Genomic DNA, 15,310 nt, shown 5'->3' on the forward strand with positions numbered 1-15,310 from the left:
AGACAGACAGACAGACCCAGCACTTGTGTCTTTTAAAGACCTATTAATATTTCCTCAGCTCCCTTATTCTCCAGGGCCTCAGGCAGCACTCTCAGGAATGAATGAATGAATGAATGAACGAACAAACAAACAGAAAATCTGAAATCTGTCTCTGGCTCCTTCACAGGCCCCACTTCACAGGCCCCTGCTCTCTCTTCTAACTGCCCTCCCAGAGGGATTTATCCTATCGCATGTCTCCTAATTGTCGCAGCTAAAAAGCATTCAAATAAAATGACTCTCTCTGGGGACTACCCGTTAGTGGTTCCACAGGTCCTGCCCGCACTGCCAGCAGGCTGGCTGGTGCCTTTAGAAAATGTTCCTCAAAGGCTGGATTCAACAGAACCAAATGAGTGCCCCCTGGCAGACAAGGGGGAGGCTGAAAGCCTCCTCCTCCATCTCCAGCATCCCGTGTCAGCCAGGGCAGCACGGGTGGTCCATCTCCTCCGCGGGATGTCCCCATGTGTGCGCTGTGCTCAAGTACTCATCTCACGTGACAGGTGTGTTCAGAGGAGCTGGCCCTGAGAGGCCTCGGGTTCGGTTGCTGGGGTTTTGCTTGGGCTGAGGACATGGGAGGACGGAGCCACGAAAGGCTAAGCATTTTTAATAAAACACTCATGTCAGAAATCCTGGGCACTGACTCAGCGCCCATGAGAGTCATAGCCCTCGCCGTTGGCAGTCAGGCTAAACCAAGAGATTTAGGAATTAAGGTGGCAGGGCATTTAGCGTTGGTTTGTAAATAAGTTGAGCTGAAAGCTGCTTTCGCAATCCTCAAATTAGGTCTCCAAATCAAAATCATTTATATAAACAAAAAGGTTGCCTCGTTTTGCCTACACTGGTGTCAAGCCTCACCCCCACCCTTGCCCTAAAGGAGCAACCCAGTTCAGCTGTCAGATTTTTATATAACATTCTCTTTATGTGAGCGAGGCTCCGGAGTCCTAACACTTCACAGGAATTCTCTCCTAAAACTGGCACTGAGGCCTTTCATTTTCAGTATCCGTTTCTAAGTGCAAAGTCGAGAGCTTTGAAAAGAACCACCCTGGGGGGTTGGGGGTGGGGAGAGCTCTAGGTTACTCAGGTCTCATCCAGTTAAAAAAAATAATACTCTCTGAATTTTTACAGGACAGCTCCCTCACTCGGGTAGTCAAAGAAAGGAAAGAGGAAAACGTGTTTGCATGATGAAAAATATAATTAATATATGTATCATTAACGTAGTTATATTCTCTTGGTTGCACTAGCAGTCCCGTATTTTTCAAAAGTGAAATTCAGGAGCCAATACCTGCCACTATTTGAAGTCATCAGGGCCAATCAAGTATCTGACTAGTCGGTGGGACTTCTCTGTGGGGGAAACGAACCACGGATACTGTGGGCTTACCCCTGGGGCAGAAAATGTACATGCACCCACTATTTGGAACCCATCTGCTATTACCCAACCCTTTGGAGTCCTCTTGGCCCCATTACATCCTCCTAAAGGGATAACAGTTTCCTTTCCTCACCCAAGCAGGGCGTGGAGGGCAGAGTGTTTTCTCAAAACAATAGTAATATTGCTTCTTGGAACCCCTTTAAAATGGCCATCTGAGCTCTCAGCCTGATGCCGTATAACTGTAGGTACAGACTCAGTTCTGGAAGAGTGGATTCCCAGAGAGGGACCCCTGCTGTTTGGAGGTCTAGAGAGAGTGATATCAAGCAAGGATTGTTGATAGGGGAGAAAAGAATCCTCAAGGTGCCGAGGATGGGGGCTATTAGTTTGCCGCCCTGTCCCGTCTCCCTCCTCATTTAGAAGAGCTGGTTATCCATCCTGGCCAATGCAGGGGCCTTAAAAACATGGCCTGGTTCCGGAGCAGCTGGTGGCGAGGCTGACCCATTCTGTTCTTCTGCCCTTAAATACGAAACCTTCTCTTTTGCATCGTCCAAATACTATTTGCGTTGATTCTATCGTTTTGCCCTCTTGGGCCCTCACAGCTGCCTGTGCCTGATAATGACATGACATTTTAAACAGAGGGATGGGTCAGCAGTGGCCTGTGGTTGCTAGACACCAGCCAGGCCCAGAAGGATCTAGAGCAGAAGAGAAGGAGAGAAGGAGAGAAGGGAGCAGAGAGAAGCAGGAGCAGGCGGCAGGCTAGCAACGCCTGTTTCCACCCAGCCCAGGTGGACTGAGTGCTCCCTGGCCAATGTAAGGGGCAGTGCGGGCAGGCAGGGCTGCCAGGACCACTGCAGTCCCAATCCAGCCTTCACACACTGCTGAGAAGATGAACTTGGCCTTCTCCCAGTCTGGAAGTCTCTCCATCACAGTGGGGAGAGGAAAGGATCACTGACAGTGAGCCCCCTATGTACCTGGGCACACAAAACACAGATCTGCCTAGGACGTATGATAGCAAACGTTAACGACACCAAGTCCCGTATCTGATATGGAATGGAAGGCTCAGGTGTGGGCTTTATCCCTCTTAAGTACAGGTTCCAATGACAGTATACAGAGGAGAGAGACAGACAGAGAGGAGTCAAAGCTAAAGACCCTTCGGCTACTATAATACTAAAAATAAAATACAAACTGTGAGCAAATTTCCTATACAAGCTCTTTTACAAGCTAGGGGAAACCTTTAAGAGGGCTCTTCTACATTATACAATAAAAAGGCGATTTCCATTTCTTATCTGTGTGAAAGAGGAAAAGAATTTTTTAAAACTACAAAAGTTACTTTAATCATTAAAAAATAATAATAATGAAGTAGGTTGGGGGTTAGGTTATGTCTCTTTGGGTGAGCTGCAACGTAACCAAACCTGACTATATAAAAGGTAAGACTGTGGATACAAAAATGTCACCTGCTTCAACCCCAGGGCCAGACCTCAGGCCCAACCCCAGGGCTGAGGCAGGAGAGGAGGGTAAATCGAGGTGGCGGGGAGGAGGGGAGGAGGGGCCAGGGGCCGGTGTGAGGGGACAAGCCAGCAAGATCATCCGAAGTGCCTGTTGCCAAGGACAGGGCTTCCTTCTCTGTTGTGACGGTACAGAGAGAGCCATAGGCCTGAGCAAGGCATCGCTCCGCCTTCCCCTCTGGGTTCATTCTGTAGAAGAACACATGCTTATGGGGATTTCCCAACTATAAGGATAGTCCTCCAGTAAGAAAGAAGAAGAAGGAGAAGGAGAAGAAGAGGAAGAAGAAATAATGAAACAGGTCTGGAGGACTGGGGATCCCAGAGCCTAGGCTGTCCTTCCAGCGCCAAAGGCCAGCGGGAGACTGGGGTACCTTGGAGGGAGGCGTCGGACCTCTTCGCTGTGGTTGCCAGTGGGAAGCCTCGGCAAGCTAATAAATACTATTTACAAATGGGGAAGAGAAGCCAGGGAAGCGGAACTATGGGCGTGTGGGGACACAGGTTATGGAGAAGTCCTACAAGCGACGAGATGGGGCAGGTTTGCCTGGAGTAGAGAAGCCTGATTCCTTCAGGCATTGCACTTGCGGCCTGAGAATATGAAGGGCATGCCCTCGCTCCAGTGCCGGAGGACGATCGGAGGATGATCAGCGAGGGCTTGAGGGCTTGGACAGAGCAGAGCGGCAGGGGGCACTCACTGGGCACCCCGGCACTTCCGGGGCGGACGGCGCAGGACACACCGGGAGACCCAGGCGGAGGAAGGCACAACACCAGTCATGGGCTTTGCCAGATCCCAACGGGCATCCTGGTATTTCTGTAGTTAGAGTCTGGGTCTCAACGGAACATGAGTCATCGCTTCTTCAAAGAGAATCAGGGAGCATCTTTTTGGCACTATCTGTAGGAACAAGCCTGCTTGTCCCACCTGACCCTAAAATAATTTCCTATGGCAGTAAGCTCAAGGGAGGGGCTCCCTCCTGCAGGGAGGGACGTGGGACTCGCAGGGAAGGTGCTCTCTCACCGCAGGTGGGGGTCCCAGGCTGTCCTCCCATCCAAGGCCACCACTGCTCCTCCAAGTCTTCATCCGGATGGGGCAGGAAAAAGGAAAAGCTTACGGCAAAGGTGGTGTGGGGACGTACAAGTCGAGTGAAGAGAAAAAAGCAGAATGAAGGGAGCGCCTCTCTAGAAGGTGGCGTTCACTCTTCTGTCGAGTTCTACGACTTTTAGTGTTTCGTTCCCCTCCAGTTTGGCGCTGACCCTGTGAAGGCAGCAAAAGGGAAAAAGAAGACTTAGCCACCGCCTGTCACCTACGATTCTCACACTTGGTAGTACAACACAATCATTTCTTGATTGCAACTTGGCGGGCTGGTCCAAGCATGGTTCTTGTCGCTTCCCATTGAGAAGCAATTCTGTTTTCTAAGTCCCCACAACCAGCCTACCCACGTGCCCACTTTCCTACCTTCAACCCCACCCAAGGGGAGACATCCCCACCCAGACGATAGACACGGAAGTTTGTCATACATTGCTTTAAATTACCGTATTTACTCAGGATGGTTAGCCCTATGCTAGACTCTGGGAAGAAGAGAATAAAACGATCAAGCCTGATTCCTGATCTAGAATAGCTAATAATCCAAAACAAGAACACCACCCCCTCCCAAAAAAAAAACCAAAACTAACTTGAAATAACAATAGATGTACAACAGAAAATAAATATGTTATTACATTGTGTAATGCCTAGAAAGTCTCTAGGTATTTGGAGGAGGCATATATGGGCTCTGGCATCTAGGAGACATCCCAGAATAAGTGGGATTTCAATAGGGCCGTGAATAGCTGAGCTAAGAAAGGAGATGACTCATATCAGTAGCCAGGGAATCAAGAGGCTGGATCTTCTATTGCTCCCAGTGGCAGCCCTACAATTTCTCTATAACTGGAATCATAATAATGCCTAACCTCGTCAAGTTTTAAAGGCATTTACGTATATTTGCATAGTGCTTAAAATGGTATGTGCTAGTCCATGTTAAGTATGCACGTATAACGCAGACACGTAGAAGATAGGTAATGACAAACCTTCCCCGCAGCATGAAGGGAGGAAGCTGACGGAGTGGAGACAGAATCGCTCCCATGTGCACTGGAATAGCATTATTTCTGGGAGGCCCAGGGGCAGAGTTCAGTTATATCAGCAGCCACCCCAGGCAGAGCCAGGCGTGTGAATGCAGACAGGCTCTCCTCTGCCCACTGTCTGGCCTTCCCAGGTACCTCTCTTCGCATGATAACAATACCTGGCAGCCATGTTATTTTCAGTAGAGAAACATGCACAGTGCCACTCCAACGGTGGCCCTCAATATAAACATATCATTATATAATGATAGTTAATGCAGGTTTATTTACGTATGAATCACAAATCGACGTGTGGCATCGCACACACGTCTCTGTAGCTGGGAGGAAGGTGGAGAAGGTGTCCAGAGGCTGCATGTGCAAGGCATGCACCCTGCTGTGACTGCGCTGTGTGTTTCCTGACGTGGCTTTGAGGGGAGGGAGGCTGGAGAGCATGAACCAGAGTCCTGGGTCCTGAAAGGGCCGAGGGCCCGGACTCGGCCTGTGGAGGAGTCTCCGCCTGGCAGTCCAAGTTGCTGACTCACTGCCCATCATCGCTGCATTAGGGGAGCGGAATCTGGGCCCATTTGACTCACAAGTGCTGCTGCAGCTCCAACAGCACTGACTTCTCCAGGCTGGTCTCATTCGAGAGAATGAAATGGGGGAGCTCCACGTCTGGCCTGGACTCCAGCCCCGACGCCCTGAGCAGGGAAGAGCCTCGGTCCCAGCGCCCGAGCTCCCCAGCCGGGGTGGGGCTGGACACCTCCTCCAGCGGGGAGTGCTCCTCGTAGATCAGCAGGTTCCTGGATCTCACTGAGGACAGAGCACAGTAGCGGGTGTTAGGGCGACAACACAGGGACACGCCAGGTCCCCTCACTCGATGCCCAGGGATGGGGGCACATGACCACTCGTGGGTTCCTGTTGCCCGGGACTAAGGGGACCAACTGAAGTTGGCTTTTCAGAAAGGCTTCAGGGTTTCAGAGTGTTGTGCATTGAAAGGATTATACCAATGTGCTGTAAGAACAATAGAAAAGCAAATAAACATGAAACAAACTGCCACCCTCACTGCTCTGAAAATAAAACTCCCCTCCTTGACCACCCCACACCATCTGGGGGAAACAATTCGTGGAGAATGCGAGTCAAACGCTTGGAGATGTCCAGACCCAGCTAAAATAAGCATGCCCAAGGAGTAGGTCTTGTGTGGGGAGAAGGTGCAAGGGCAGGAAACGGCACTTTCATTTAGAAACTGGCATGAAGACACAAAGCCAAAGCCATAAATCAAATGACAGCGGGGACAATCTCTTTTGTTTTATAGGATACCACATCGCTAGATGGCTCTGTAGCAATTTTCCACAACATAGAAACTATGCTCTCGTTGGCTTCCATTTAAATTTAGCGACATAGTCCTTTAAGGAAAAAAGAATTTCCCAAGAGGCCACTGAAATTATTTGGTTACAATACTAGCATTTCTGTCATACACCTGGCAGGGGTACACCTGCCTGGCGAAGACCACAGACCTTCTAGAACTGCAAAACCGTGCCTAATCCAAACCCAATACCCCCAATTCCACACGTGGTATTTTAGGGGGTGTATGTATTAGTGTATGGATTACGATCCCTGCATGCCACCTCTTTATTTTCGACATACTTAAAAGAGATTGATGACCTAGGTGAGATTACCACATACTTCTTATCTAACACCTGAGTCTCCAAGTTCTCTAAATCTTGGGTATAACGTTTTGTAAGACAGACTGACTTTGACTTCATTTTATAAACTCTTACTATGATACATATGATTCTCCTGCATGGAGGCAGAAACACAGGAACTCCCGGAAAATGTGATGCAAGTTTGCAAACTGTGCTCTAGAGAATTCCCAGTGGGGGAGGGGCACAAGGGGAGACCCAGCAGCCTGGGCACCAGAACCCCCACATGTCTCCTCTCTCCCTTCAACGGAGAAGCTATATTTTTACCACTTTTAAAAAATTAGACTTTCACAGCAGACTCCCTTCAGAAAGCGGAGCTTTCAGAAAGCTCCAGAGAAATGAAACAAGACACTTCCCCAGTTGCTGAGTGCGGTCTTACCCACGGAGGCAGTGTACGGCTCTGGCATGGAATGCTGGCTGGGCAGCGCCATCTTGGTGGCAGAAGGATAGGGCCCATAGCCCTGAAAGAAGCTTCCAAATGCGACGGCAAAGCATAACACAACGACCTGCAGAGAGAGGGGAGAACACGGGGAGCTGTCAGTTCCAAGAGCCACGGAGCAAACTTTTAGACCTGCAACACCGGGGAGGCCCAGGGAGACAGACGTCCCACCATCAGGCCAGCAGGCTGCACCCACAGGTCAATCATGGTAACAGCAGAGCCCAGAAACAGCCTCAAGCATGGTTCCTTCCACCTCACGGCACTTGCTTGGACTTGGCAAGTCAGGGGAGACTGGAGACTGGGGGTTGGGTGGGGGCAGTTCTGGAGCTGTCCCTTCAGGAAACTCACCATGAGGCAGGTGCCAGTCTGCGTGCCCGCCAGCTTGCATGTGCGTGACACCTTGCCCATCACCAAAGTCTGAAGCTTCTGCAGTTGCTGAAGGAGCGTTCTGCAAATGTAAGCAATGGGGACCATGAAGGGCGTCTGAGAGACGAGTCAGTGCTTTTGAGTGCTGTCTGCCCCCAAGCTCCAGGACAGTTGCTGTGACTTTGTGTGCCCGAATTTGAACAGAGTGTCAAGGGAAAGTTCCCTCAGGAAGAAGATGGCGACACCCATGCCTTGCCAGCACCCGTGCTGCAGAGCTACCAGGGGCTCAGAAACAGCCAGCTTCACAGCTTATCCAGTTCTTGTGCTGCTGTGAGTAAGAGGTGAATGCCCCCAAATTTTCCCTGACTTGCCGGGACTTGTCTGTCAAGCCATTGGAAAAAAAAAGGAAAAAGACCACCCTGACCGCTGGTGCTGGTGATACAAAGAAAAATCATTTACCCAACAAGAAAAACATTGATGAAGATGCAAGAAAGGAGAAAAGCAAAGAAAAGAGGAAACTGCCCTGTAGAGAACAATAGAGGAATGGCCAGAGGTGGTAGCCGTGACTGGAAATGACAACGCTATCGCTGAACCGCAGTCACTCAGTCAGCAGGCTTGAAGGGGGGGTGGGGGTAGAAAAAGAGAGAGAGAGAGAGAGAGAGAGAGGAAAAACAAGCAGGATTGGGGGGCAAATAGCTGTGGGCATCTCACGCCCGTGGCCCCTGAAGGCTCACAGCATCACCACCACCAGAAGTGACGCCAAAACATAAACGAGCAGAGAAGCCTACTCAGCTGGACACAGGCTCAGAGCCAAGATCTCGGAAACCATCCTCTGGTACAGACTTGGGTCTTCCTTCAGGAAGAGACAGAGAGCAAGAATAAAAAAGAGCTATTCTGGCCCTGAACCTGGAGAACCATGCACACCCTTCAAAGGGAAGGGTTTGAGATGACAATAGGATATTCTGCTCCATGTGACATCAGGTCACAGAAAGAGCAGGCGATGAAAATCTTTACAAATTCTGGGCCCTGTGAGCCATAGAAAAGGACCTGACAACACACACACCTCTGAACCAGCATCCTTGGGATGAATTTTGTGGGAGCAGAGCAGAGCTGAAATTCTCCTTTCCCTCGACCTTCTCTCCACACCCAACGCACGAGGCAGAGAGGAAAGACTTTCCACGCCGGTCCTTCTCCTTCAGTCTCAAAGATTTTCAGAAAAAATCATGCTGTGATGTAGCTTTGGAAAGCCAGACAAGCCCATTGGGAAACATCAGCCAATCACTCGTGTGCAGAACTCCAGACTCTCATAGGTAACGTCCCTCTCACCGCAGTCTATCGCCTGAATAGACTTTCAAGTACTAGAAGGACAAGCAGGTTGTCCCAGGGCTATGCAGCATCTCCCAGGCAAGTGCCAATGAAGAGCTCTCCTGGGTTTCAGCCGATTAAGGACAGGTCAGCCATAGAATGGCATCAATTTGAGCAGTTAAATGGGTTAAGAGTGGGGGCAGAGTGGAAGCCGCCCCCAGCACACGCTGTGGAGGCTTTCTGAACCCCAAATCCCTGTGTGGTCCCATCTACACTGCATTTTTACCTTGGGTGGTGATTTTAATTTAAGCAAAACAAAGTCATTCACCCCATTAACTAATGTCGTTAATTTAAATCCTATTAATATGGAGGTCTTTTTAGTACTTAGCTGTACAATTTTTGCTTGATATGGTTATCTAGAGGTATGAACACATGAAATTTAGTTCAAGTGCATGTATATTTAAGCAATGGTCTTTAAAAGATTTCTGTACATTACTCAAAGCTTAGAAATGCCGAAGAAATGCCGATCGCATAATTACTTTAAATTGTCCTTGAAGAAATCCTACCATGTGTGACAACATGGATGGACCTTGAAGACATTACGCTAAAGGAAGTCAGACAGAGAAAGATAAATACCACATGGTATCACTTATATGTGGAATCTAAAAAAATTAAAAAGTCAAATTCATAGAAAGTTGAAAAGTGAAAAGTGGTGGTCGGGGGTAGGGGGTTAAGGGAGATAAGGAAAGGTTGGTGAAAGGGTACAAACTGAGGATCTAATGTAAAACATGGTGTCTCCAGCTGATAACCACATTGTGTAGCTGACATTTCCTAAGAGAGTAAAGCTTAAATGTTCTCCCAAAAAAATTAGAAATAAAAATGGTAAATAAGTGAGGTGTTGGGTGTGTGAATGAACTCAGTGTGGGGATTACATTCACAGTGTATATCCAATCCCCATGTTGTACAATTTAAGCAGCTTATAATTTTGTCAGCTATACCTCAAAAAGGCTGGAAAACAATTGCAACTAAATGATCATAGGATGCAGCAAGTTTGTTTTCCTCCTCGTCCCACTTTAGGTCTCCTCTCCCAGCACCTCCCAAAGGCACTCCATCTTTACCCACTAACACAGCCGCCTTTTCAAACTGAGAGCTGCGTGACCGGCCGCCCTGCCCACTCCCCGGGTGAGCACTCAGGCCCACAGAGCCGAGATGCAGCTGCCAGGAGCACGCGTTTTATTGACCACCATCTATAATGCCAGCCCCAAAGCCCCCACTCAGTTCTCCCTGCTGTTTTCTGGAAGTCCTGGGGCAGACACACAGGTGAGCCCACAGGTAAGACCCATGTTCTGATCATGTGGCACAAACACTTTTCTCTTGTATTCTGGCCACCACCCATGGCACCAGGTCATCAGGCCTTCATTGCAGCCAAACGATGGAAAAGGGCCTCCCTGGGTGTTTCCCGGGGTGCCTGCCGAAAAGCCACATCTGTGAATGATGGCTGCCACTTCTGCTGAGCACCTCAGCTTCCCCCGGGGTGCTCCTGCTGCCTGTGCTGGCAGCTGAGGTGCCGCAGGTCAGCTGTGCTCTGTGCACGGTGGGGCACGTGCCCCACGCAGGCTTCCCTTAGGCAGCAGCTTTCCAGATATTACCAAAGCCATTTACTTTTGCTCCAGAGTCTTCAGGTGCTTTTAAAGTGAAACCGCCATTGCCATTTTCACTAACGGTCCCTCATTACCCACCACCTTCCTCCATGTCCTTCTTCTGCCCACTCCCTGCTCCTGCCCAGTCTTTAGAGCATGAACCTCCGAGAACCAAGTCTATATGATGCTCGGGATCACGCCTCCCTTCTAATTTCTGGTGGCGGGCACGAGGCCTGGTGCCCCGTTCCCTGGAATGAAGAGCCTCCCAGAAGGCTCCCCAGTGTGTCCTAACAGCGGACCAGGCATGCCGAAACCCCAATTGTAGGACGCCTTAGGTGGTCACCCCAACCTACAGGTGCCCAGTGCTACAAGTGTGGGAGAAGGACCGTGTCAGTCTGGCTGGGCACCGGGGAAGGCTTCACGCTCAGGGGGTGCATGGCACTTTACTTGGCATTCATCAGCACATTCTCTCCAAACACAGAGATAATTATATCCTGAATCCCCTGCAAATGAAAATGGTTGTTTAGGGGTCCCTGATTTCTTGCAGTTCATAAGCCAACTCTATAAGATGAGCAAACATGTAGTTTAAAATAGATTTCTGAGCTTGGAATTTTGGTGGAAAGCAACAGTGATGTGTAGCGTGCTGTTCGCTGCGGCTTCTCTTACTCTGGTTAGCGAAGGTGGACGGAGCTGATGGTGGAAATGGTGATGCTATGAAGGCCCCCGTCACTCAGCAACAGTGAGTGACTTCACCCGAAGAAAGCGGGTTGGCTCACCCATCCCAAAATTCTAGATACATTTCTATGGTCCGATAACATTTAGGTAATTCATATACATTCATACAACAGAAACACTCTTTTTCGTCAAAAAGAAAGAAAAATAACAATGATCGAGTGCCCATTCATTGAGTTCTAGGAACTTTAGACACTGAGGTATTAATTGCCTCAAAGACATATAACTAGTAAATTCAAGACCTGAGCTGCAAACCAAAACCTGACTCCATAGCTTGTGAGTCTCCAACACAATACAACATGGTGCCCTAATCGATAATCTAATAAAATTACTACCCAAAACACTTATTAGTTAAGTAGATTTTTCTTAACTCCAGTGACATTAATAGCATATCAACAACAGCACAACCAAATGATACAATTAGGTATGAAAAGATTATTCTCAACAGGGATCAAGCCACAGATGGAAAGGCCACAATAAAACCCAGTCCGATGGTCTCAGACACCTACTAACAAAGTTTCAGTGATAATGGTGCAGATAAAAACAATAAGGGCACAGGAACCTTTTGTGGCATGTCTCCAGATACACCAAGATAAATGCAAGTGACAGATAAAAGCATCTGGGGTGCTCTTTGCCCTACTTCAGGTGTCAGGAAGTCACAGCTGGGCTTTGTTTAGGGAGATGCAAACTAGAAGGCCTGTCCCCTGTCAGACACGAAAGAGCTGAGGAGATGGCTTTCGCATTGCTCCACTGGTACACAGTCATTGGACCAGGGGGGAAGCCTCCCAGGGCAGAGAAACCTGAGTTTCCACCTTGGAGCTACTGCTCTGTGCAAGTTACTACTACATCCTGAGTTTAGGCTGCTGGTCAAAGTAATTCCCTTGACCTCATCAGCTAACAGAATAATGAGAGAATCCCCTGCGGCGGTACCTTGGGTGTGCTAAAGCAAACACACCTTTGAAGAGCACTTGTTATCTCTTCCCACTGGTGACAGGTGAGGCCAGGCCTCTTTATGGTAAAGCCTGGGACCTCGTAACTGATACGTTTGGTCTGAGATGATGTGGTCCTCTCCCTGATGCCACTGGGACAGATGCCATGGCAGCAATGACAGTATGGATGCCAGCTGTTACCATGCTTGCATGAAAGCCTGGCTGGAGAGAAGGCAGCCATCCAGATGAAATGAAAGAACTATTTTAAAACGAAGCTATAAAAAGTCAACCATAAGATAGACCCCAAAGTGCATTCAAAGCTCAGTGTATCCCTGTATCCCACATCACCAGTGACCGTGGCTACTTATGGCTTAATGAATTCTTGGGCTTCCAGGAGCAAGGTCTTAATTTAGAGAAAGGAGTACTCTTAGCAAATGTTTATCTGGGCCAAGAGATTTTTTTCACAACTTGTGAAATCGGAGTGTCCAACACTCAACTGAAAATGTGGATTGTGTCCTGTGGTGAGAGGTAAAAATAAACTCAGTGGCTGTCCTCACGCAGTTCCTTGCAAAAGAGCAGTCAAAAGAAGCTGCCAGCCTTGCCCAAAATAAAGCATCATCCTATATCTTGGGAGGCGTATCAGAGGCAAGTGGGCAAAACATTCAAAAGTAGCCGAGAGTGTGAGACACACTCTTATAATAACTGGGAAATGCATCAACACACTCGTGGATTCTTTGTATTTGGTTTAATTTTGTATTCTTCTGTTTCCTTCATTTATGACACGCGCGCGCGCGCACACACACACACACACAGAACAGTCATACAGTTATTGCATGTTATACTTTGAAAAACGTGAGTACCTAATTTTCTACTGGAATCAGAAACCAGGACACAGAAAAACAATAAACTGGTGGTTGCCAGTTACTTGCTGTGCTGGGAGCTATAGACCAGGCCCTTTCTATATACACACTTCTTATTGAATCTTGTAACACATCTTAGAAATAAAACTCACTGGGCTATGGGTGTGTGTGTGTGTGTGTGTGTGTGTGTGTGTGTGTGTGTGTGTATAAACTACTCTGTTACCCAGAGGGGTTGTGAAAACTACTGGGTTGTGACTGGTACATTTTTTAATGAATCAGAATCAAGTAGAACACATGATGTCTGAGGGCGTAACACATAGTAAAAAAGTATTCATTTGTGAGAGATCCCTATGAGTTATGTGTGTGCCGTGTGTGTACATATGATACGTCTGGGTCACTACAGAAAACATAAAATGATTACAATAAAAAAGTCTATGTCAACTCTAAGTGAATATATATATATATATATATAGTCATGGGACATGGAGTATAGTGTGGGAGTGGAGTCAAGGGATTTGTAATAGATATGTATGATACTGGGGGCAAAGTGGGGTGGCGGTTTGGGGGAGGGGGGTTGTCACTTCGAGGGGTAAAAAGTATACCTATTGCACTGTGTTGTACAGCTGAAACTAATTCTAAAAAAATGTGTATTTCATAATAAAAAATAATGTAATTAAAGAAAAAGTCTAAGTGTCACTTATCTGGTGGAGACACACAACAACAACAACAACAAATTAAGTGGCTATCAGGTTGCTTCATGGGGGAAAAGCTAAGCATCCAAGTCCTTCTGAAGCCAAATCCCATCTGTATCCCTTCCCCCGCCCCACCCCCACCCCAGCCCGGTTAATAATTAGGAGTGCCATACATGGCATGACAATATCTCAGGAGACTCATGAACCATCTCAAAGACTTTTAAACACTGAAGTGTGACATACACAAAAGACGATGGTGTTCCACTCAACTCCTCACCTTCGAATAAGCACTCCCCTGTTTATGATATTTTATTTAGGTGATGAGGGCTGTTCATGGACCAAGACCCTCTGGGCAGAGAATGCCAGTGTCTGGGCTACGAGGATACGTCTGAAGAGGCAGGGTGAGAACTCTGGCTGGACCATCCCCTTGGTCCCGCTGCCCAGCCCACGGAGAGGGGCTTGGCTAGAGGACAGTCAGAGTGGGATGCCCTAAAACATGAGGTCGAAAGCAAGGCCCTCTTGTTCAAGTCTAAAGCTTGCCCTGTGCTGGGGAAAGGCAGTGGCCCTCAAATGGGCTCAGCATAGGGAACCCAAGGTTAGGACCGCGTTAAAAAGTAAGTAGCAGAGTCCTAGCCCCCATCCTGCCTCTAAATGTTTGGATGACCTTAACCTCACTAGGCCTCAGTTTCCCAGTGACTAGAAGTTAAATAAGATTATTTCTAGGGGTGGCCGGGTGGCTCAGTTGGTTAGAGTACAACCTCTGAGCAACAGGGTTGCCGGTTCGACTCCCGCATGGGATGGTGGGCTGTGCCCTGCCCCCACCTGTGGCTAGATTGAAAATGGCGACTGGACTTGGAGCTGAGCCCTCCACCACTAAGGCTGAAGGACAACAACTTGACTTGGAGCTGATGGGTCCTGGGAAAAACACACTATTGCCCAATAAAAAATTCAAAAAAAAAGATTATCTCTAAAGCGCACTTCAAGTCCAGGCTCCTGCGAATCTACAAACCAGGGCTCCAGGGGGCCTTCCTGCAAAATTTAAAAAAAAAAAAAAATGAACGGAGCACGCGGAGCAGCAAATACCTAAAACTGCTGGGCGGAGCAGCGTGTGCGTGTCACTTCCCTGTGCAGAAGAAAAGGGTATAAAGGGGGACAGACGGGGTTTCTCAGGAAGGAGAGCCCGCAGGGCCAGAGAGCCTGTGGCTGAGACAGGTGAGTGATAAACACAAGCCAGGAGGCTCCTCCGGCAGCCACGCGGGCCTTGCCTACACTGTGTAAGTGAAAATGTATTTCCTGATTGAGCACAGGAAGGAGGGTCCCCTGGGAAACCCTCTCTCTCTCTCTCTCTCTCTCTCTCTCTCTCTCTCTCTCTTTCTCATCTCACACACGGTGCAATTAGTGGATCACTTGAGCAAAGGAAGTGTGAAGGTGCCGTCACACCGCTCGGCCCCAGGGGCTCTGGTAAGGCTGCAGGAGGGTGGAGGAGACTGCTTCCTCTCCTCACCTGTCCCCATCCCCTTCCAGTTTTCGGAGCTCAAATCAAAGGGTCTTTTCACCTAGAAACCTATACTGTGCAAGGTGGCAGCTGCCGAAAACAGTCCAAACGGAAAGATGCAGGATTGACTCTGATCGGAGCCCTCGTCTTCCTCGGGATG

At 48.5% G+C, this 15,310-nt stretch overlaps 1 protein-coding gene across 4 annotated transcripts in view; it reads right to left on the reverse strand.

Annotated features, from left to right (window-relative positions):
* Nucleotides 1-6: 6 nt before the first annotated feature.
* Nucleotides 7-15,310, reverse strand: part of CREB3L2 (cAMP responsive element binding protein 3 like 2) — a 201,843-nt gene continuing 186,539 nt past the window's right edge. For 3 of the 4 annotated variants that reach the window (XM_019653275.1, XM_019653272.1, XM_019653274.1), the window contains exons 9-12: nt 7,480-7,579; nt 7,072-7,198; nt 5,586-5,802; nt 7-4,153 (exon numbers count right to left, since the gene is read on the reverse strand). In XM_019653275.1, the coding sequence (XP_019508820.1) occupies nt 4,078-4,153; nt 5,586-5,802; nt 7,072-7,198; nt 7,480-7,579 (520 nt within the window). In that variant the 3' untranslated portion in view covers nt 7-4,077. The remainder of the gene's footprint in view (nt 4,154-5,585; nt 5,803-7,071; nt 7,199-7,479; nt 7,580-15,310) is intronic. The other variant, XM_019653273.1, reaches the window with a different exon arrangement.

This window comes from Hipposideros armiger, unplaced genomic scaffold, assembly GCF_001890085.2.
Source record: "Hipposideros armiger isolate ML-2016 unplaced genomic scaffold, ASM189008v1 scaffold_201, whole genome shotgun sequence".
In the NCBI taxonomy this organism is placed as follows: Eukaryota; Metazoa; Chordata; class Mammalia; order Chiroptera; family Hipposideridae; genus Hipposideros; species Hipposideros armiger.